This window comes from Saccopteryx bilineata, chromosome 3 (genome assembly GCF_036850765.1).
Source record: "Saccopteryx bilineata isolate mSacBil1 chromosome 3, mSacBil1_pri_phased_curated, whole genome shotgun sequence".
Lineage (NCBI taxonomy): Eukaryota > Metazoa > Chordata > Mammalia > Chiroptera > Emballonuridae > Saccopteryx > Saccopteryx bilineata.
The window spans coordinates 124,906,511-124,930,702 of record NC_089492.1 but is presented as its reverse complement, the minus strand read 5'-3'; the positions used below and the strand labels follow the sequence as shown (position 1 = coordinate 124,930,702).

Here is a 24,192-nt window from a genome sequence, read left to right as displayed (position 1 = left end):
CAAACCTGGGTCCTTCCACATCCCAGTCCAACGCTCTATCCACTGCGCCACCGCCTGGTCATGCTGGAAACATTTAATTCTTAAAAACCTTTAGTAGGATTTGCAAAAATGCATACTGACAAAGTACAAACCAAGTAGACACATGAAAAAGCTCCTAAGCTTTAAGCCAAAATGTTTTATTAAGTTTTTCATATACAATAACATATAGCTACATGCTTTTGAAATAAAGGAATTACACACTACCTATAATTTCGTCTTACCTGTAGCAGTTTGCCCCATACACGCAGGATGTCCTCTTGACCTTGTTTTCTTCAGAATCTTGTAGAACTGAATCAGTTGCCTTTGCATGTAAAGTTTCAGGGTTGGAGTGATCAGAGCTGGACTCAGAATGAGATCCCTGAGACTTACTGTGGAGGGACTTGCCCTGGGCACTGGAACCACTCTCAGATCTGCTCAGAGCCTCTCCTGTATTTAGTGTTTCTTTAGTGATAATTTTATGTTCAGACACCTTACTAAGTTCCTCTGTTGGGATTCTGCTTCTCTGTGTATTAGTCTTCATACTATTCACATCTGTGTTACTTAATGTGACTGCAAAAAATGATTGTGGCATTTCCTACAAGACAAATCAGAAAAAAATTTAAGTGAAATGTTTGAAAAGAAATATGTGAATTTAAGCATAAAAGCATAAAACTACAAGATACATGCAATATGTACATTTTTAAAACTTTAAGATTTAAAGTTTTTTGGCCCTGGCAAGTGGCTCCGTGAATGGTGTCAGCCCAGTGTATGGATTCCCGGATTCAATTACTGGTCAGAGCACTCAGGAGAAGTGACCATCTGCTTGTACCCCCCCTTCTCTCTCTCTTTCCCTCTTTTAGCCAGTGGCTCAGTTGGTTTGAGCATCAGCCCTGGGCACTGAGGATAGCTCAGTTTGCCTGAAAGCATCAGCCTCAGGTACTAAAAATAACTTGGTACTCAAGCGTCAGCCCTAGATGGGGGTTGCCAGGTGGATGCCAATTAGGATGCACACCAGAGACTACCTTACTGTCTCCCCTCCTCTCACCTAAAAACATTAATTAAAAAAGAAAAGATTTAAAGTTTTTAAAAGTACCATTTTTATGTCTCTAGTTTTATAACTTTAAAACAATACAGTTATTAAAAAAAGAATTTACAGCTGCATCAAACCTTTACAATCATGTCAAACATTCAGTGAAAAATAACCAGAAAAATACAAATGGAACATACACAAATACAATATCTGCTTTCATTTGAATATATATCATACTTCCTCAAAAAGCCAACTACACTCTTAAATTTTCTGTTCAGCGATGTGTCACATGCTTAAGATGCACTGGCCTTATAACTTCTTGTAAGTTACCACAATACTTTATTTCTACCATCTAAATATAATCATGATATTTTCCTATAGCTGAATAAAATTGCTCTACTTACACAGAAAAATTTACATGAAGCTGTTATGACCAACTCAAAATAAACACAATTCCTTTGACGTGGTCTGAATAAAAGTTTCAATTTATCCAATTAAAGGTGTTTTGAACCAAGTAAATATTCTCATTAGCAGTACAGAACTTTTTAAAAAATATTCTTTAATTATTTTTATTTACCAGATACACATGAATGTTCACCCCCATATGTAACTAAGGATTCACATATACTGGCTACCTGGAAAAAGCTGGTTTTGATATTACTTAAAACCTAATTTCGTGCGAAGATATTAATATAACTTCTTTTGAACTAATTACTTGTGCTTTAATATTTTTTCTTTTTTTAAGAAGCATAGTATGTAACTTGAAAATATTATCCAAATACCTTGTAGATGGAACCTAAGTCTCCTCATGTTTCTTGTATAGTAATAAATAACAATAGGAAAAGCAATCATTGGTGCCGCTTGGAGCTGACCCTCAGCTGGTGGCATCTCTCTTCTCTCCCTCCCTCCCTCCCTCCCTCCCTCCCCTCCCCTCCCCCTCTCCCTCCCCCTCCCTCCCTCCCTCCCTCCTTCCTTCTTTCCTTCCTTCCTTCCTTCCTTCCTTCCTTCCTTCCTTCCTTCCTTCCTTCCTTCCCTCCTTCTTTCCTTCCTTCCTTTACCACATCCCTCTAAAACATACTCTCTTTTCTCCACACTGCTCAGCACTCCCCAGTCTCATCTGTCTCCCTCTGCTACAGCAGCCACTGGTACGTGCAGAGACTGGAACTCTGGAGTGTAGAGGGGGCAATCCTGGCTCACTTCCCCACTTGGCAGTCTCCCACTGGGTCTCCTCTCACAAGCTCTTTTTTAGTTTTTGGCTTGTTTGTTTGTTTTGCCTATTCAGGTACTAATGGGTAAGGTAGGTCACCATACCTACTGGCTAAGCAGACAATTTATTCTAAATTAAATGCCACTCTCTTGTTCCCATTGGCATCTTTAAATTCCACAAGTAATTCTCATAGAGCACCCTCTTCTCGTGATTTTAGAAAGGTAGAAAACACTTCTCCCCACAAACAAAGCCATCACCCTTCATGTCTCTTAGTTTGCTCTGCACACAGCCTGATCATAGGTCAGCGAGCAATTCCCACACCTTCCAGGATGCCCCACCGGGGAAGCTCTGGCTCTCACTGCTGAAGGCTCCTTCCAAACATGAAATACTTATTACTTTTGTTTGAAGCTTTGGGACTCAACAACAGTTTGGGGGCAATAAGGGGGAAAATCCCACTGAACATCCTTCACACTTATAGGGGGGGGAAGGACACACATACATACATAGGTCAATAGTTAAATTAGGATGCATTCTTACCATGAAACAGCATGCAGAGGTTGAGGGAGGGAGGAAAGAAAAAAGGGAGGGAGGGAGGGGGAAAAGGAAGGAAGGAAGGAAAGAAGGAAGGAAGGAAGGAAGGAAGGAAGGAAGGAAGGAAGGAAGGAAGGAAGGAAAGAAGGAAGGAGGGAGGGAGGGAGGGAGGGAGAGAGGGAGGGAGGGGGAGGGAGAGGGGGAGGGGAGGGAGGGAGGGAGGGAAAGAGGGAGGGAGGGGGAGGGGGAGGGAGAGGGGGAGGGGAGGGAGGGAGGGAGGGAGGGAGAGAAGAAGGGAGAGAGGGAGGAAGGGAGGGGAGGGGGAGGGGAGGGAAGAAGAGAGGGAGGAAGGAAGGAAGGAAGGAAGGAAGGAAGGAAGGAAGGAAGGAAGGAAGGAAGGAAGGAAGGAAGGAAGTGGGAAGGGAAGGGAAGGGAAGGGAAGGGAAGGGAAGGGAAGGGAAGAGGAGGGGAGGGGAGGGGAGGGGAGGGGAGGGGAGGGGAGGGGAGGGAAGGGAAGGGAAGGGAAGGGAAGGGAAGGGAAGGGAAGGGAAGGGAAGGGAAGGGAAGGGAAGGGAAGGGAAGGGAGGAAGGGGAGGGAGGAAGGGAGGGAGGGAGGAAGGAAGGAGATATTGATTTATATTTTTTAATTAAACAGGAAGAATATACATAGTACCATGATTCCATTTAGCTTTTTAAAAATAAATATTCCCTATATAGCTATGTGTATACTTGTATAAATCCAAATGAAAAGGTTTAGGATACAAACCAAAATATTAGTAAGACTATAGGATTGAAGGATGAGGCAAATCAAGATACTCACTTTATTCAACATATTTCTGAATACTCTGTTTTTGTTTTTTTCCACAGCAGGCATGAATTATTTCACCATTTAAAAATGAAAAACACACCAAAGAAAATGAAATGAAATCTAAGACATGAAATATTTGGCACCATATTTCAACTCCCTCTACTTCCATGAAATATAAAGAAGGATTGGTATTCTAAAATATCTTCATAAGAAATGTTTGACATATTAATTTATTCTAAAAGAGAAAAATGATGAAGTCACAGTTATCAATTCTATGGGTTAGGGGGTTCTCAAACACACTAGTTTAAGAGTCATAGAAGCTGGAATTCATAATGTTCTTTATGCAACTTCATGAAATATTGATATTCAGTAGACCCTTGGCATTCAAGAATTTAACAATCATGGTTTCAATTATTTATAAATGATCCCAAAAATCCATTACATGCAGTAATTTGTAAGTTTGCTGAGACATAAATTTGTACTGTGCCAATTACAAAGCTCATGAGCCAGAGCAAGTGAAGTGGTGAGTGGGGGAGCGGGAAAAGTGGAAGGTGCTCTGCACTTGGCAGGAGTAGGGAAGGGCAGAGAGCTTCCTATTCTAGAAGTACTCACACTGCATATTTCTTACATTAGATGAAAATGTGAAGAATAAGTGTAGGAGGCTAGAGATTCATTATAGAGAGGCCAGATCCCATAAACTGTAAAAAATCATGTCCCCCACAAGACTATGAGCTGCTTATTAACTCTTATTCATCTTTTAGTCCCAGATTCTAACACACTGCCTTGCATATAAACAGAAAGACAGCTTAATGCAATGGTTCTCAAAGTGTGCACCAGGGTGCACTGGTGCACCCTAGAAGATTTCCAGGTGCGCCCTATAGTATTCCAGAGAAATATGTGCCTGTTGGGGACCAAAAAACCGACAGGGTTTTTGGAGTTTAGATTTTTGGAGGGACCCAGGTGTGGGGAATTGGCTGTAAGCTGACAGTCTGCCCAACCCCCCACCTCACTTGCCTGATTAGGTTGCAAAAGGCTGTTAAGCTGTGGTGCTGGGTTGTTTACATGACCCCTCATATTCCCTGGCAAGATTGGAGGCAAGTTTCTTCTATCCTTTGTTTGGTGTACAGTTAAGATGATATGTATGGTGGGGGTTTTCTGCACTCAACACAATTAAGAGTAAAAAGAGAGGAATTCTTCAATGTTTTGATAAGGAAATGAGAGTTTGCCTTTCAAATATATGCCCAAACATTGAAGAAAACGCTAGGACATATCAGGCTCATGTTTCTCATAAACACAAGAATGAAAAAACTTAACACATTTGTACCGGGACCTGTTGAATTTACTAAGTCTTACTAAGAATGTATCTATATATATAAAAAGATAACTTTTTTGTCCTTTTTTAAAATTTTTTAACCCCTCTTTTTTACGAATTCTAAAAAGCATAACTCAAAAAATGTAACATAAAAATGTTTGTTAATGTCAGAATAAATTTAATTTTGTCGTATTTATTTCTTCTAATTACCATAAAAGCACACTTGGACTTTATATTTTTTTCTTTAATATCTGACTTAATTATTATAACATATTTCTCAGAAATTTGTATATAGTATGCCTACAACAATTTGTAGGATTTTAAATGTGCCCCAGCTTCAAAAAGTTTGAGAAGCACTGGCTTAGTGTAATGATTATTAGAATAATCTCTTTAGTAAAAAATCAGATTTTGAGTATCAACTTTGACCTTGAACATGTTGATTTAAACTCTCAGAACCTCAGGTGTCTTAATCTATTTTCCAGAAAAATAATCAACCTACTTTCTAAAATTTTCTAAAAATTAAGTAAAATAAGTATATCTTAGTGCTGGGTCTAGCCCAGAATAAGAGCTTGCTAAATAGTTATGGTTTTTTGTTTTTATTTGTTGTTAACAGCATAATTAATGTCACTATATTACTACTATTAATAAATGCTTACTGAGTGCATGAATAAATGAATAATAAACAAAAAGATGCTTCTATAGGACTAATCAGAGCTATGCTATAAATAGTACTAACCCAAATGGCCAATCAGAAGCAAAGGGTATAAGAGTCTCTGATGTAGTAAACCAGTACTGAGGAGATCTGGGGCACACAGCCTTTCTTTAAAAACAGCTGTGTAAAAAAGAGTTAAGACTCCACAAGAGGCATCTATGTGTGTGTAGAGAATGAGCTACTTACTGCAGCAGTTACCATCCCAGGGGGAGGCTGCAAATACAGAAAGGAGCAGGTGGTGTATTGGTGTATCTGGAAATGGCTCTCATCACCAAAGGATCCAAAATGTCTCTCACATTTCTCTACTTCTCTCTGGTCCTCATGCCACCAATCTAGTGCAGGCTTTCATTCCCTGAGGCCTTCTGTGACAGCTTCTTAGGCATTTCCTGCCTCCATCTTACATATCAAGGCTAAACACTCCTAACCACATCGCCCTAACTCAAAACCCTTCACAAAGTTTCTGAAGCCATAAAATACAATCCTAATTTATTATTTAATCTGGCTTCCAAGCACCATCCTGATTTGTTCTGTTGCTTCCTCCCCTGATCTCACCTATCCATATCCACACACAATCCATGTACGCATGCACGAGACACTCCAGTGTAAATACACATTCATGGACCACACACACTTTCCTGCCTGTGCCTCTGCTCAGAAACTGCGCCCTTCACTGACAGCACTCATCCTCACCAACCCAGCTTGCTAACAGGTGAGCCATCTTTCAACACCTAACTCAAATACATCTATCTTTCAAAAGAGGTTAAATAAGCATCTTTCCTCTCTCCTGCTTCTGGGGTACCCCAATGTTCCCAACCATTTCAAGCCTCCTCATTTATTAGATTGATCTCGACCAACCTAAGATTACATGTTCTTTTACTCTTCTCTGAATTTATGTAAATCTAGCTATAGTATAAAAAAAGTGTAATGTATACCGTTTATTTCCTCCTAGACCTCTTTCCTCCATTCATTTGATAATGAATGGACACATGAAACAGAAAGGGAAATAATGCTACCTCATCTTTCTGACAACTATGAATGGTCAAAAGGGAGATTCCATAATCCAAGTCCCTAGAATTTAACACAGAAGCAACCATAAAGATACTCTTGTTTTTTCTCTTAACTTAAAGAACTAGATGACATAACCCTAAAGCTACCTGTGAGTGACCATGTTGTACATCATGTAAAAAATAGTCTGCCAGGCCCTGGCCGGTTGGCTCACTGGTAGAGTGTCGGCCTGGCATGCAGAAGTCCCGGGTTCGATTCCCGGCCAGGGCACACAGGAGAAGCGCCCATCTGCTTCTCCACCCTTCCCCCTCTCCTTCCTCTCTGTCTGTCTCTTCCCCTCCCGCAGCGACGCTCCATTGGAGCAAAGATGGCCCGGGCGCTGGGGATGGCTCCTTGGCCCCTGCCCCAGGCGCTAGAGTGGCTCTGGTCGCAACAGAGCGACGCCCTGGAGGGGCAGAGCGTCGCCCCCTGATGGGCATGCCGGGTGGATCCCGGTCGGGCGCATGTGGGAGTCTGTCTGACTGTCTCTCCCCGTTTCCAGCTTCAGAAAATACCAAAAAAAATAAAAAATAAAAATAAAAAATAGCCTGCCAATAGCAGTGAAAAATGATTCAAAAGGCAAAAATGGGAAAAATTGGTGGCATGAGGACTAACTTGATTTTGATCAAGTCTCTGGCTGGTCCCTATGACATAGTTTCCGCTCTTTTTCTTTCTATTTCATAATTTGAATTATTCCTATATCTTTGTGTGGTAGTTAGTCATCAAAGATGGCTGTCAACATTCCCACCCATTCCTTTATACACAAACTGCTCCATCGATTGGTCAAGTGGAGTCTAATCCCCTCCCCCTGAATCTAGGCTGACATGGTAACTTCCTCTGACCCAAAGAATGCAGCGGAAATGATAATGTACCAGTTCCAATCCTAGGCCTTAAGAGACCTGAAAGCTACCTTCACTCTCTTGAGATACAGCTGCCAGGCAAAGATTCTCAGTTTAGACTACTTAATGGTTAAGCAGAGTGAGGGAAGTCCAGCCAGCCCACAGCCATCGCATCAACCTTATTGAGGCACCTTCATGTGAGGGAAGCCCAGCTGAATGCAGCCAAGCAGACACCAAATGTGTCATAAAATAATTGCCTAGCTGAGCCCAGTCAACACACAAAATTATAAGAAATAATAAATCATTATTGTGTTAAGCAACTAAGTGTTGAAGTAGCTTGTTTCCCAGCAATAGACAGCTGACACACTTTACGATACTATTTTGCTTAAGTTGATTCAGCTAGGCTTCCTTCTGACATTTACAATCCAGTTCTAATTAGATGTGCACAGGACATACCATTCTTTCCGTTAAAATTCATAAAGTCAAGCACCCTAATTTTCACTCTTAAATTAGACAATTATATAACTGGTAAGGGGATGCAGAAAGTCATAAGAAAACTGATGAAAAATTGACTATTTTAGAGCAATTGTCTGCACTATCAGAAGTTACTAGAGTCACAAAACTCTTGGACACAGTCTAATATATATGGTAGAAAAATCCATTGTACCCAAATTGAAAAATCTATGAAATGTGCTCTTGAGCCTCAGTTTTCTCTACGGTGTTGAATGATGGTCCATCAGAAACTCTCAACTTTGAGTGCACAATAAAATTGAAAAAGTTTATTTAAAATAATACTAATGTACAGGCCACACAGACCTACTGAATCAGAATCTCAGGAGTACGGCCCAGGGGGAAGGGAATTTCTGCCCCTTCTCTCTACCTCCTTTCTCACTCACTCTTCACCAGGAGAATGTGATTCTTTCCAAGTAAATTGACCCAAGTCTACTCTGCAAGTTGGGCCAAATTTTTCTTAGCCCCTTGTAATTGGCAATCTAATGCCATTAAACTATAAATAAGGTGGCACCGGCCTCTTGTTTCACTCTTTTTTAACTTCCCTCTCACCTGCTCCAGCACTGCAGACATCCCTTCAGGACCAGCTGCAAGCCAGTGTCGGCTGAAAATGGGTGGGGATGGAGGGTGGGGTTTGGAAAGGTCTAGAGTTTCTGTCTATGTCATCTCTCTCTGGCCCAGCTTTGCCGCAGCCCTGTATGAATGGTTATGAGAAGGTTACGAACCCTTGATCCCTATTTCTCCTGTTCTATGAGAGGTGGATCTCCTGCAGAAACTGTAAGATAAGAAAAATCCCTTGTCCAAGTGGAGCTCAGACATTCTTGGACCTGGCTGAAGACTCCCCTGATGCCACCAAAATACCACAAATACTTTGGATCCGTTTACTGCTCCTCTCTATAATCCATCAATTAAGAAGCTCTTTCTGAAAGTTTTACTTGTGATCATCAAATGTGATCATCAAACTAATGGGTTGAAATAAACATAGTAAAAGATGTATACTATAGATATTATTCTGAAAAAATTCCCTTCTTGGAAAACAAAGGCAATCATTTTAATACGTTCAGATAGTAGAGCATGTTCAGGCTCAAAGTAAGTAAGTTTTACCTTAATAAGCTTTTATAGCCAATACATTGACTTGACTCTAAAAGCAAGCAAGGGGTTGAGCTTATAGTTATAGACTCACTTTTTGATCTGGAAGAAAAGATCCAGTGAGAAGACAGACCTGCTCTGATGGGAGAGGAGGCAGGAGTGAGGGGAGTACTATAAGGCCTGACCCTCTGAAGTGCTACTGGCCTTTCAATCATTCCAGAGCACACTATCCTAAAACCAATCCACTCCTTTGGCTTTTGTTGAGACTAAAGAGATGAAGGCTCACAAACCTCAGTCACAGGTCTACAGGATCATGAAAACTATTATCTAAACCACCCATCTAACAAGAGGAAGAATACCTGATGATTCTGCTCTGGGATATCTCCCTCTCTCTCCCTCTCCCTCTCTCTCTCTATATATCTAATAGAGGCCTCATTTTCTTTAAGTATGCAGTGTTAAAGAATGCATAAGTCATATAAACCACTTTAATAACTTAGCAAAAACTGAAAGAGAAGGTTTATAAATACTGTAAGTTAGCCCAGAAGTAATCCTGCAAAAGCCATTAAAAGTAGACCATGGATTGTTCTTTGCATACTCATCAAGAAAAAGGTAGTTACATGCTATTTTAGAATAAACAATAAATTAGAAGAATGGAGGTATCAATTATAATCAGAGTCAAATGATCCTTATATTTTTCCCCAACTGAAAATTTCTCAATTAAACAGCTTTGTTTTCCACAATGCAAATATTATATTAAAGGTTAGTGTCAGTAAGCCAACAAAATATAGGCTAGGTTTTGTTTTCATAAACTTCTTGCTATATACACCATGATTCATTCCTATCTTGAACACTTGATGAAGAAAACAATCAGAAAATGAGGTTTTTTTAAATTACCTTGGATGAAATGACAGACTCTTCCTCATCAGCAAGTTTGCACTTTTTTCCTGTGTCTTCCTCTGCTGATGTGCTTTCTGGGCTTCCTGGTGGTATTAGTTGCTTTCTTTCTTGCTGTGTTACGTTTACTTGGGTTTTATCTTTGTAGATTCCTTCTCTTCTATGTTCCCGTATTACATTATCTTAAACACACATTAGCACACATATACAAAGAGAAAGAAAAAAATTAACTCCAGTATCTTCAGATATCAATAATCCATACCAATTCAAAAACAAAAACAAAAAACAACAGCAAAAGAAAAGGATGAAATTAAAGTTCCAGTTATGTTAATACCAAATTGAAAACACTTATTTGCAAATCTCAAAAAGTCTTAAGCAGAACAACAGCCAAGAGCTCCAGCCCTAGAGTCAGCAAGGTTAAGATGCTAGAGGGGTATCCTTTAACCCAGGGGTGCCCAAACTGCGGCCCCCTGAGGCCATTTTTCCAGCCCCGCTGCACTTCCGGAAGGGGCACCGCTTTCATTGGTGGTCAGTGAGAGAAGCATAGTTTCCATTGAAATACTGGTCAGTATGTTGATTTAAATTTACTTGTTCTTTATTTTAAGTATTGTATTTGTTCCCGTTTTGTTTTTTTACTTTAAAATAAGATATGTGCAGTGTGCATAGAGATTTGTTCATAGTTTTTTTTATAGTCCAGCCCTCCAACGGTCTGAGGAACAGTGAACTGGCCCCCTGTGTAAAATGTTTGGGGACCCCTGCTTTAACCGGTTCACCTCACCTCTCTGAACTTTGGTTTCGTCATCTGGAAAAAGGCAATTATAATAATAACTCACAGAGTTACCAGGTTAAATGAGGTTAAGACATAAAAATTATCTAAGAGAGTACTTGATATGTGTCAGCTATCATTTATTTTAGCATTGACGTTTTCTAACAGAAAACCAGACATTTAGCTATCCAATGAATTTTATATAGTATATTTATTAAGCCCCTAACAGCCACAGCGAGAAATTCAATTTAATTTATCTTTTATATTAAGAACCCAAAATAACCCAAAAGGGAGCATGACCTCTATAAACTTCTCTGATGAAGAAAATAAGTCTCAATAACAATGGACACTGTACTCCATGTCATACTTCCCACGATTCAATACAGTTAGGAAACTTAAGTCAGTATAACATTCTGTTAACAAATTCATGAACTGTCTAACCACAATAGAAGATTTGCTTAAGAGAAAGTCTTCATGGTAAGTTGTCTCTCTCCCCTGCACTTAATAATAGCTCCTTGAGGACAGAGACTTTATGTGCCTTGTTCACTGGTGCCACCTTGTGTCTCTAACACCTACCTACAACTGTACCTACTGCAAAACTGGTGCTCAATAAGAATACATTGGACTAAATACTTGTGAACATAAACAGAATTGTCCAAAGGTTCCCTTGAGAGCCTGGATGTAAGTATGTAAGGCAATCATTGTCAATAATTCTAATTATTGTAGAATTAATGCTGAGATGTAAAAAGGGTTAACAAACTTTCTCTGTAAAAAGCCAGAAAGTAAATATTTCAAGTTCTGTGGCCCATACAGCATCTGTCACAACTACCTAACCCTGCCTTTGTGGTGTGAAAGTAGCCACAGAGAATACATACATGGACAAGCATAGCTATATTCCAATAACATTTTATTTATAGGAAAAGGTTGTGGGTAGTAGTTGGCTCATGGGCTGTAGTTTGCTCAAAACAGTTATAAAGTAACCTAAGAAAAAATCCATTCCAGCCTGACCAGGTGGTGGCGCAGTGGATAGAGTGTCAGACTGGGATGCAGAGGACCCAGGTTTGAAACCACAAGGTGCGGGCTTGAGCACAGGCTCATCTGGTTTGAGCACAGTTCACCAGTTTGAACCCAAGATCGCTGGCTTGAGCAAGGGATCACTTGCTCTGCTGTAGTCCCTCAGTCAAGGCACATATGAGATAGCAATCAATGAACAACTAAAGTGCCACAACGAAGAACTGATGCTTCTCATTTCTCTCCCTTCCTGTCTGTCTGTCCCCATCTGTCCCTCTCTTTGTCACAAAAATAAATGAATAAATAAATAAATCCACTTCATTAAATTCAGTGAAAAAATACTAATAGATTTTGTACCCTCCATATTATTAAACAGGAAAGTCAGTTGAACCATCATAAAAATAATGCATTTGTTAAAGGAAACTGATGAATAAACTATCTAACTAAACTTTACCTAAATTATTTAAATATTTGCTTTAAATCTAAATTAGGAGGGAGTCCATATCATTTTAGAAACTGTCAGAAATAGAATTAAATAAAAATGCACATCTTGGTGAAACAAATGACCAAATGCTCAAAAGTTATCAATCAGTCAGACCAAGGGTAACAGTCAACTACGGTATTGCTTACTATGCTAAAAACTAAGAAATGTCAATTAAGTAAGACACAGCTTCATCCCAAATGGCAGTATGCCATATTCCCAAGTGTCAATAACATGTATACAAAATTCTAAAATTAAAAATATCTATATTTAAAATATTCAATTCTTTTAAATTCAAATTTCTCTACTTTAAATATTCCTTGTAAAAACCAAAACTAATTTCTTTTGCATTGGAAGAAGGCATTTTGATAGTGTTGTTAAAATGCTTTTTACAAAGAGGGCAGAAATAAGTATGTAAGTTAATTTTCTCATAACGATCTTTGTATATAACATATACAAACATTTTTATAGCCAGACTAGGTGCAATTAAATGATATAAATATAAAGAAATGAACTATGAAAACAGATCAGTTTATTTTTAACTATTACTAATTTCATTTACTTATACGAGCTGTTACACTAATATCTAAATGATAGCTTGGCTACATACATATATGTCATTAAAATTATATCTATTCAATTTCTTTAAAAGATTTTATTTATTCATTTTAGAGAATGGAGAGAGAGAGAGAGAGAGAGAGAGAGAGAGGGAGAGAGAGAGAAGCGGGGAGGAGCAGGAAGCATCAATTCCCGTATGTGCCTTGACAGGCAAGCCCAGAGTTTCGAACCTGCGATCTCAGCGTTCCTGGTTGATGCTTTATCCACTGCGTCACCACAGGTCAGGCATATCTATTCAATTTTAACTCCAAAGAAATCACTCCTAACAGTGATATTAATAATTTGTTGTGTATCTTTCTCAACTTTTTCCTAAGTTTAAGCAAATATACAGGTATCTACAAATACACATATATAAATAGGCACAGGATTAAAAATATAAATGCTATTATTTCTGTGGAATAAATACCTAGAATTAGAATTTCTGGATCAAAGTATGTCACATATTTAAAAATTTAAGAGATACGGGCTAATAAATTTAAAAGGCTATTCCAACTTAGACTTCCACCAACTATGTTCAATGATACTCATTTCTGTCAGCACTGGTTACTAACAACTGCTTAGATTTTGATGAGTTTAGTGAACAAAAAATGATATCTGGTTGTTTCAATTTATATTTTCCTACCTTACAGTAATCATATATTTATTGGCTATTTGTATTTATTTTTCTGTAGTATACAATGCCCCAAAATTTCTACTGAGTTTTACCTTCTTTTTTGTTACAGTTATCTACTCTCTTAGATAACTGTCCTTTTTCAATCTAGTAAGACTGCCATAACCTAAGAGTTGGCTTGTCCTGGGGCCTAGAAGCTGAGTGAATAGAGATGAAAGGAAGTCAAGAAAAAGAAGGTTCTAGTAGCCTTGGCCCAAATATATTCACTTCCAATCATGAAGGAACATGGAGAAAATTTTCTCTCTGGCCTGAAAAACTCATGCTAATATCCAACGGCCGGTACCTAGGGACCTAGAAAATAAACTACAACTATACTGTTGAATAACAGAAAAGACAGCCTGATCACTGCAAAAATTCACACACATAAAAGGATTAAACCGAGAGTTAAACTGAGAAAAGTTCCAGGAGAGAATACAAGTGCCTATTTAAAAAGAAAAAAGAAAAAAAAAGAAAGGTGACTTTATAGTAGTAACCTGGTTCAACATATAGGCCTAGAGTCAGGCCAAGTTAGATCTCTATTAGAGCACTGGCATTCATTACAGGATCTGGGATAAGTCATTCAGGATCAATTAACATTATCTATCCTGTATGATGCAGAAGGTTCCAAAATATCAAGTTGGTTTCAGATTATTCAAATAAATTACCAATGAACACAGTACAGTACTAAGGCTGCAAAAGATATAAAAAAATAACTGATATCAAAATAAGTCTAAAATGCATCCTGGAAATAGATTTTTAAAAATAGCTAGCAGCAGTCTATTGAACTGGATGGCCTATCATTTAAATAAACAAAACAATAACAATAAAATAAAAACTTCATAGCACAAGAAGTCAAATTATTCCAACCTTTAATTAGCTAGATTTACTTCTAAATCTTCCTGTCCTAAAAGAAGTCCTGTAACCTAATGCTCTTGAAAATCCCCTCCAAAGTCTAAATTTTTAATAAAAAAATATACCTGAACCCAAAGACTTTTCTATCTTATGTTGAAGTGTTGGCGTTTTAAGTACAATGAGCACCATATAATATTCCTATTCAAATCAATGTCAAATTACTCTCATTTGAATTTTCAAGGTAAAGTGCCCAAAAATGTGCTTCTTATTTTATGTGATACAACTATAAAGTGAAAGTTAGTAGCTATTAGGTCCTGGCCTGTTAGTTCAGTCAGAGCATCTTCTGAAATAATAAGGTTGTGGGTTCGATCCTGGGTCAGGGCACAATCAATGAATGCTCAACTAGTGGAACAACAAATGAATGCTTCTCTCTCTCTCTCTCTCTCTCTAAAAGCAATCAATAAAAAAAAGTTAATAGCTATTTATCATTTGAAGTAAAATATATTTTAGTCTATTTTAAGTAATATAATAGTGGTAGCACAGCAGAAGCAATTACAGTACAAAACACTGATAGAAAAGAACTTGTTTTCAGGGAGGTAGTCCAATTTTGGTCAAGTGAAGTTATTCTGCTATATTAGAAAAATCGTTCTACTGAGGGAAAGTGCCTGACCCCTCTCTACTACCATCGCCCATTTGCTATTACCTTCCTACAAATTGAGAATTAGCACATTTAATGAGAAATATTACAAATGAAAATTTAGCCTGACCTGCGGTGGAGCAGTGGGTAAAGTCTTGACCTGGAACACTGAGGTCGGCGGTTCTAAACCCTGGGCTTGCCTGATCAAGGTACATATGGGAGTTCATGCTTCTTGCTTCTACCTCTTCTCCCTCTTCTCTCTCTATCTCCCTTCCTCCCTCCCTCCCTCTCTAAAATGAATAAATGAAATCTTTAAAAAAATAATTTAAAAAAAAAGAAAATTTATTATACATATAGCCTGACCGGGCGGTGGAGCAGTGGGTAGAGCATCGGACTGGGATGCAGAGGACCCAGGTTCGAGATCCCAAGGTCACCAGCTTGAGTGCGGGCTCATCTGGTTTGAACAAAGCTCACCAGCTTGAGCTTAAGGTCGCTGGCTCAAGCAAAGAGCCACTCGGTCTGCTGTAGCCCCCCCCCACCGTCAGTGCACATATGAGAAAGCAATCAACAAACAACTAAGGTGCTGCAACGAAGAGTTGATGCTTCTCATCTCTCTCCCTCCCTGTCTGTCCCTCTCTCTGACTCTATCTCTGTCACTAAATAAATAAATAAATAAATAATATTATACATATAATAATGGGGAGGGAATTCAAAACCACTGCAATGGAATAAAACTCTTACCAGGAAAATTTAGGTTTAGATATGAAAATGCTCCAAATTAAATTACATCTAGCTCAACACATAACATACAATCTATTTTCCCACGAGATCACCCTGATCCTACTATACTCCATAAGATACAACCTGTTTTCCCCACAAGATCACCCTAATCCTAGCACAATCCAAACTAGAATTATATAAGAAATATTCTGTCTATATAACATAATTGGATTAAAAAACTTTAGAAGACGTCTTTGCTACTATGCTAAATATTAGAAATAGTAATAGCATTAAGATCAACTAAAATATATATATATATTCAATCATGCTGCTAAGTTATAAAATATAACGTTCAGGGGAAAATGAAAGAGTAGCTTGAATGAACCAACCGTTCCAAGCAAAATCATTACAAATTTTGGGCAAAATATTTAAAAGCAACTATTTGAAGGCATTGAAGCATGACCCAAAAAGCAAAACTAGAGAAGAAGCTAAGCTTGAAATATTTAATATTTGTGACTTTTTTCCTGAGGGCATCTCCCGATTCACAGGTAGTAGAAAGCTGTAGCCTCACAGGCTTAACTGGTCAAAGAACAGAGTTTGAAGTTTGTGGAGCAGGGAGAAAGTTAGGGATAAAATCCTAAAAGGAAGAAAGCCAAAGAGAGCTAAGAACAAAAATCAACGCATAAAACTAACTCAAATCCTTAGCTGACGTGTGCTTCAGAGAAAGCTCTGAAACCCAGAGCAAAAGCAGCAGCTGAAAGCCGAAAAAACTAAGCAGAGACTGTAACTGCTGTCCACACAGGAGAAACACAGATGGGAGGGCTTGAATTGACTGCCAATTAGAAGAAAATTGCCTATCAGGCCAAATTAATTGTCTATTAGAGCAAAAATATTTATCCAGAGGAACAAAAATCAAAAGGCTCTACAAAATATCATTTACAACATTCAATTTCCAATAGAAAGTCACCAGATAAGAGAATAAACAAGAAAATTTAATCCACATAAAAGAAAACAGTCAGTCAAAAGAAACTGAACCTGAGATGACTGAAAAGTTGCAAATAAAATCCTAACTAAAGACAATGCAGAAAACTTTTTCATAATCTTGAATTAATGGAAATACCCAGCAGATGGCATAAATCACTGTACATGACAGTGAGCTATACTAGGACAGAGGTCACCTCTTCTTTAAATCCCCCAGCATATGACATTGTGTTCTTGGAACTTTTTATTTAGTCATATGAATTTATAAAGCCCTTACTGTGCTACCTTTTTATCTTAGACATGACACCAACAGGTTTGTTTAAAAATCTATGTTAATATGGTAAATCTAGCACTTGTTCAATCAAAAAATAATTAGCAAGATGTTTGATAAATGGCATAAAATAACAGCATGTGTTTTTAATTAAATTTCATGTACACATCTTAAAAAATATTAGGCTAAGTAATGTACTTAGACAACTGCCACCCTATCTCCATTTGTTCAGAAAAACTTTCAAATTCTGCTTAATGTTTTCTTGAAACAAAACCTACTTTCACTGATCACTGGTGCTGAAAGGTTTTGAACACCTAGATTTTCTGTTAACATCCATGCTGGAAGGATTCTTTTCCTCTGGGCAGGGTTTACTTGCTGCTTACTGAAGTCTGCACATTCACCTAGGAAAGACTAAAAAAGCACCTATTTTATTAATTACTAAAAATAAGCATACTTCCCTAATAAAATTGTAAAAACATTTACTTTGCAGAAAACTACCATTACAAAACCCATCTAAGCCTGACCAGGCGGTAGCGCGGTGGATAGAGCGTCGGACTGGGATGCGGAGGACCCAGGTTTGAGACCCCAAGCTCACCAGCTTGAGCGCGGGCTCATGTGGTTTGAACAAAGCTCACCAGCTTGGACCCAAGGTCGCTGGCTCAAGGAAGGGGTTATTTGGTCTGCTGTAGCCCCACGGTCAAGGTACACATGAGAAAGCAATCAATGAACAGCTAAGGTGTCGCAACAAAAAATTAATGATTGATGCTTCTCATCTCTCTCCATTCTTGTCTGTCTGTCCCTATCTATCCCTCTCTGACTCTGTGTCATTGTAAAAAAAAAAAAACAACCCCCGCCCCCACCAGAAAACCCTCTAAAATTCTGGATTGAATCAAATTTCTCAAAGAAAGAAATTCATGATCTCTACTAGTAGTTGAAGTGTTTCTCTTGGAGCTTAACATTAAAAGATCAAAAGCAGATCAATGCTACCAATACTGTCATGATACATCTAATTTCAGTTGTCTTTTCTCTCCTCAAAATAACTTAAGGAACAAGTTATAAATGAAAAAATCTAAAATTTCTCACTACGCTACTTGTGGTAGAAGTCTGGGTCGTCACCATTTCTGTTCTTCTTGTTAGCTGTGGGGCACCAGATGTCTCATCAGGCAAATTAACCAAGGATGATTCTGGTGCTTCATTCAATATATCATCTTCATCAAACATTTGACTATTCCTAAACAAATAAAATAAAAATCAATTAGTTATCATTTACACTTAAATATTTCTGTTGCTTACCATGTCATTATAAACGGGAGTCTCCCAAATACCTCTAACTAAAGAATTATGCTACTTTTCTCAGACTTAGCAAAAAAGCGGATTATAGTATAATAGATTAAAATATATAGCCTAGGACATGTTCTTTGTCTTCTGACCACAGTATCACCATAAAATACATTAATCTAAACACCACAGCTATTTATGAGATGGGGAGCAGCCGTCTCTCTCAAGGCTTAAAAGCTATCTATTTATTCATTATTTGTCCAGATCATCCATAAAAGATCACCAACTTCCATCCAAAGAGAAAACGCAAGTTGCAATTATATCAGCTAAGTTAGTAAGGCTCTTGAAGAAAAAAATAAAATCCTGATGTCAAGTTCATACATAGCTGTTACTGGGGTACTGGCTAGTTCAGCCAACTTGTAAAATCTGCCCAAACTTGTAGCCTGACCAAAAGCTAAACATTCTGACACAGGAGCATTCATGGTCACATATGGAGTGTACGAGCAGAACTACTTCCTGCTTGCTGCAAAATGCGATGATTATCCAAAGTTGCTGCATCATTATTACTTATGTATGCATAGAGGTGATCCAACAAATTTATCTTTTTTAAAATAAGAAAATGGAAGTGCTACTCAGAAATAAAAAGGAATAAACTGCTGGTATGGACAACAACATGGCTATATCTCAAAGGCATTTTGCTTAGTCAAAGACAGATAACAAAAAGGTTTTATTTCATATGATTCCATTTATATGACATTCACAAGAGGGAGAGAAATCAGATTAATGGCTGACCAGGGCTAGGGGTGGAATTGATTGCTACCTCAAAGAGGTAGGCATACTAAAATGGATTGATTACATAAGACCAGAGAACACACCAGTGGGACCCAGAAGGATCCAGAACAATAAGCAGTAAAATACACACTATTGAGGCAGTGTTGAGGAGCTCAATGGTAGCTGCCTCCATAGGGCAGTGCTGGTGGTACGGGAGCTGCCAAAACACAGGGCTCCTTTTTATCAAAGGATATGGCAGGATTGTAGAGCTGTACAGGCCACGTGCTTAGTTAGCATCACTCCTCAGTGGCTAGATGGATGTTACTGGCATAACAGACAGCAAAGTGGAATGGCACTGATCAGTAAGCATCTGTAACAATGTCTGTTTGTATAGCTAGAGACCACATTTTTCAGTTTTCCTTGAAACTCTGTGAAGCCATGTGACTAATTTTTTTTCAAGGGAGGAGTTGTAAATGGCAGTGATATATGCAACACACTTGTCCCGGATTCTCTTCTTCACTTTCATCCTACCAACTGGAAACATCAACGGCGAAGCTAATTCGGAAGCTTTCTATTGAGGATGACAAGAGCTACTCCATTAGCTGGAGTAGATGAGTTCCATTATGAAGGAGAGCGCACCTACAACTGGACTATTATCTTCTATCTTGTTTAAGCACAGCATTTGGGGGCTGTTTTGTTAAGCAACTAGGCTTTTCTTGTAATATGAGCAATCAGCAAACTGCAACACTTAGTCCAAATCCAACCTGCTACTGTTTTTGTAAATTAAGTGTTACTGAAACACAGCACTGGGTAGTCTATGGTTGGTTTTGCACTAGAAAAGGAGGTTTAAGTTATTCAGACATAGATTATATGGTCTGCAAAACCTAAAATAATTACAATCTGGTCCATTACAAAGAAAGTTTGCCAACATATATTCTAATACAAAGCACCTTTAGAGAAAGTATTCAGTACTTTAGGTTCATCTTTATTCTGCTTGTTCAAATATTAAGTTTTAACCAATGAAAGTGAAAATATCCTTAAATAAATCAAATACTGTCAAAATGCTTAAAAGAGGGGGCTAAACACTTTAAATCATATATTGCATGATGCATATGCGATGAATATCTTCAATTTAAAATAGCAATTACAGTTAAACGCATCGTTAGGCAAAAATAGCAATTACAGTTAAACTGTTCTTCAACTATTACTACACAGGTGCTGAAGGTAAAAAAATAAAAGTAATTACTACAAATCAGAAATCATTTTATCATCATGGAAATATTTGTAAACTCCAAATCACAAACAGAAAAAGAAGTGAGATTGAAATCAATATCCTCGAAGAAAATTTTACACTAGCAGTCTCAAAACAGAACATTTAAATTTTAATATAAAAACAATTAATTTGGTTACTCTAAACTAGGTGCACAATTACCAAAACATATACAAAATATTTACTACCTCTTTCAAAATATTTGGCTTTACAGCGATAACATACCAAATGATATTCCTTATAACAAATAGCCTGAAATAGTACAATGCTCTTAAAGTGGGTTGTATTTTCAGTTTTATCAATACAAAAAAAATTTTCAAAATTCATTAATCCACAATCTGATTTAAGGTAAAATTCTGACCTTTCACAACAAGGGGACAAGCTAATTTGGATGTGAACAAAATTAAAATCGACTACTAATAATGTAAGTAAATTAACTGGCAATGACCATACTTTGTTGTATAGAAATATATAGCATTTTCCTGATTTTTAAGAAAAGTATATAATTCCACTATTTATTTTAACAAAAAAATAGTTTCTCTATATTTCTCATTTCAGTAGCTGGTTAAAAAACAGTATTCTTTATACATGTGTGATAAAGAGAAAAGAGGAAGATTTGTACTTTAAAATGTAAGCCATGGTTATTTTTTTATGGAATTTATTGGAGTGACATTGGTTCACAAAACCATACAGGTTTCAAGTGTACAACTCATTAACTGCATCATGCGCTCTTCACCCCAAGCAAGGTCTCTTCCATCCTTATCTCCTCCCTTACCCTCCCCCACCAATTGCCACTCTCACCTCCTTTCCCTCTGGCTATCACCACTGTTGTCTATGTATTTTTTGTTGAATCCCTTCACACTCTTTCATCCAGCCCCCCAATCCTCCTCCCCTCTGACAGCTGTCAGTCTGATCCATGTATCCATGCATTCGTTTCTGTTTTTTTCATCAGTTTATTTTGTTCATTAGATTTCACATTTAAGTGAGATAATATGGTACTCGTCTTTCTCTGACTGGCTTATTTTACTTAGCATAATAATCTCCAAGTCCATACATGCTGTCACTAAAGGTAAGATTTCTATTTCCATTTTTTCTTTTTTGTATTTTCCCAAAGTTAGAAGCAGGGAGGCAGTCAGACTCCCGCATGTACCCAACTGAGGGCAATGCTCTGCCCACCTGGGGCGTTACTCTGTTGCGGCCAGAGCCATTCTAGTGTCTGAGATGGAGGACATGGAGCCATCCTCAGCGCCCGAGCCAACTTTGCTCCAGTGGAGCCTTGGCTGAGGGAAGGGGAGAGATAGAGGAAGGAGAGGGGAGAAGTGTGGAGAAGCAGATGGGAGCTTCTCCTGTGTGCCCTGACCGAGAATTGAACCCGGGATTCCACACACCAGGCCGACGCTCTACCACTGAGACAACCAGCCAGGGCCAAAGATTTCTATTTTTATGGCCAAATAGTATTCCATTGTGTAAATGTACGACAACTTTTTTAGCCACTCATCTACTGATGGGCTATTTCCAGATCTTAGCTATTGTAAATAACACTGCAAATCACATGGGTGCAGATATTCTTTTGAGTTAGTGTTTCAGGTCTCTTCAGCTTAATTTCCAGAAGTGGAATCACTGGGTCATAAGGCAGTTAGTTACATTTTTAATTTTTAAAAAAAACACCATACAGCTTTCCACAGTGACTGTGCCAGTCTGCGTTCCTACCAACAGTGTTTGAGGATACTCTTTCCTCCACATCCCTACCAGCACTTGCTTTTTGTTGATTTATTGATAATAGCCATTCTGACAAGTGTGAGGTAATACCTCATTGTGCTTTTAATTTGCATCTCTCTGATGATTAATGACATTAAGCATGTTTTCACATGTCTATTGGCCATCTGTATGTCCTCATTAAAGAAGTGTCTATTCAGGGACTTTGATCATTTTTTTTAGTTGGGTCATTTGTCTTCTTGGTGTTGAGCTGTATAAGTTCCTTACATATTTTGGAAATTAACCCTTTATCAGATGTATCATTGGCAACTATGTTTTCCCATTCAGTGGGTTCTTTTCATTTTGTTGATGGTTTCTTTTACTGTGCAATATAGCCTTTTAGTTTGATGCAGTCCAATTTATTTTTTTCCTTTGTTTCCCTTGCCCAAGGAGATATATAAGCAAAATTATTGTTATGAAAAATGTTTGAAATCTTACTGCCTATGTTTCCTTCTAGAAATTTTATGGATTCCTGACTTATATTTAAGTCTTTAATCCATCCTGAGTTTATTCTTGTGTATGGTGTAACTTGGTGGCCTAGTTTCATTTTTTTGCACGTATCTGTCCAATTTTCCCAAGACCATTTATTAAAGAGACTGTCTTTACCCCATTGTATGTTCTTGCCCCCTTTGTCAAATAGTAATTGATCATAAAGGTGTGGGTTCATTTCTGTGTGCTCTATTCCGTTCCACTGATCTATATGCCAGGTCTTGTGTTGATACTATGCTGTTTTGATCACTATGACCTTGTAGTATAGTTTGCTATCAAATAGTGTGATACCTCTGACTTTGCTTTTCTTTCTCAAGATTGCCGAGGCTATTCAGGGTCTTTTGTGGTTTCATATAAATTTTTAGAATATTTGTTCTATATCTGTGAGATAGGTCATTGGTATTTTAAGAGGAATTGTGTTGAATCTATAGGTTGCTTTGGGTAGTATGAACATTTTAATGTTAACTTTTCCTATTCACGAACACAGTATATGCTTCCATTGTATCTTCATCAGTTTATTTTTTCAGTATCTTATAATTTTCAGAGTATCAGTCTTTTACCTCCTTGGTTAAATTTATTCCTAGGTGCCTTATTTTTTTGTTGTTGCAATAGTGAACGGGATTCTTAATTTCTGCTTCTGATACTTCATTATTGGTGTGTAAAAATGTCACTGATTTCTATTAGTTTTGTATCCTGCTAGTTTGCCAAATTCATTTATTAGATCTAGCCATCTTCTGGTGGAGTCTTTTAAGTTTCTATGTACAACATCACATTATCTGCAAATAATGACAGTTTTACTTCTTCCTTTCCAGTTTATATGCCTTTTATTTCTTCTTCTTATCTGACTGTTGTAGCTAGTACTTCTAGTACTATGCTAAATAAGAGTGGTGAAAATGTACATTCCTGTCTTGCTCTGATCTTAAGGGAAACGCTTTCAGTTTTTACTCATTGACTATAGTGTTGGCTGTGGGTTTGTCATAGATGGTCTTTATTATGTTGAGGTCTGATCCCTCTATTCCCACTTTTCTGAGTTTTATCATAAATGGGTGCTGAATTTTATCAAATGCTTTCTCTGCAGCTATTGATATGATCATGCAATTTTTATCCTTTATTTTATGTGATGTACCACATTTATTGCTTTGCAAATATTGTACCAACTTTGCATCCCTAGAATAAATCCTACTTGATCATGGTATATGATCTTTTTAATCTGGATCTGGATTGCTAATATTTTTTTTAATTTTTTTTTAAATTTTATTTATTAATTTTTAGAGAGGAGAGAGAGAAAGAGAGAGAAAGCGAGAGAAAGAGAGGGAAGGAGAGGAGAGAGAGACAGAGAGAGAAAGAAGGGGGGAGGAGCTGGAAGCATCAACTCCCATATGTGCCTTGACCAGGCAAGCCCAGGGTTTTGAACCGGCGACCTCAGCATTTCCAGGTCGACGCTTTATCCACTGCACCACCACAGGTCAGGCTGGATTGCTAATATTTTGTTGAGAATTTTAGCATCTATGTTCATTGTAGTGTCTTTATCTGGTTTTGGAATCAGAATGTTGTTGGCATCTTAAAAAGAATAAGACATGGCAATTGAATTCATTTAACCAAAAAAAAAAAAAAAATTCCCGACATAATTTGTAGAAATTTACTATTTT

General features: G+C 37.8%; 1 protein-coding gene across 9 annotated transcripts in view; it reads right to left on the bottom strand.

Annotated features, from left to right (window-relative positions):
* The window catches only part of APLF (aprataxin and PNKP like factor), a 70,956-nt gene that overhangs the window by 21,688 nt on the left and 25,076 nt on the right, over positions 1 to 24,192 (bottom strand). For 5 of the 9 annotated variants that reach the window (XR_010730294.1, XM_066267280.1, XM_066267283.1 and 2 more), the window contains 4 exons: positions 18,064 to 18,211; positions 17,259 to 17,391; positions 9,995 to 10,176; positions 261 to 613 (listed from right to left, as the gene is read on the bottom strand). Coding sequence is in view for 8 of the 9 variants with exons in the window: in XM_066267280.1 (XP_066123377.1) it covers positions 261 to 613; positions 9,995 to 10,176; positions 17,259 to 17,391; positions 18,064 to 18,211 (816 nt within the window). In the remaining variant the exon portion in view is untranslated. The remainder of the gene's footprint in view (positions 1 to 260; positions 614 to 9,994; positions 10,177 to 17,258; positions 17,392 to 18,063; positions 18,212 to 24,192) is intronic. The other 4 variants (XM_066267281.1, XM_066267284.1, XM_066267282.1 and 1 more) reach the window with 3 other exon arrangements.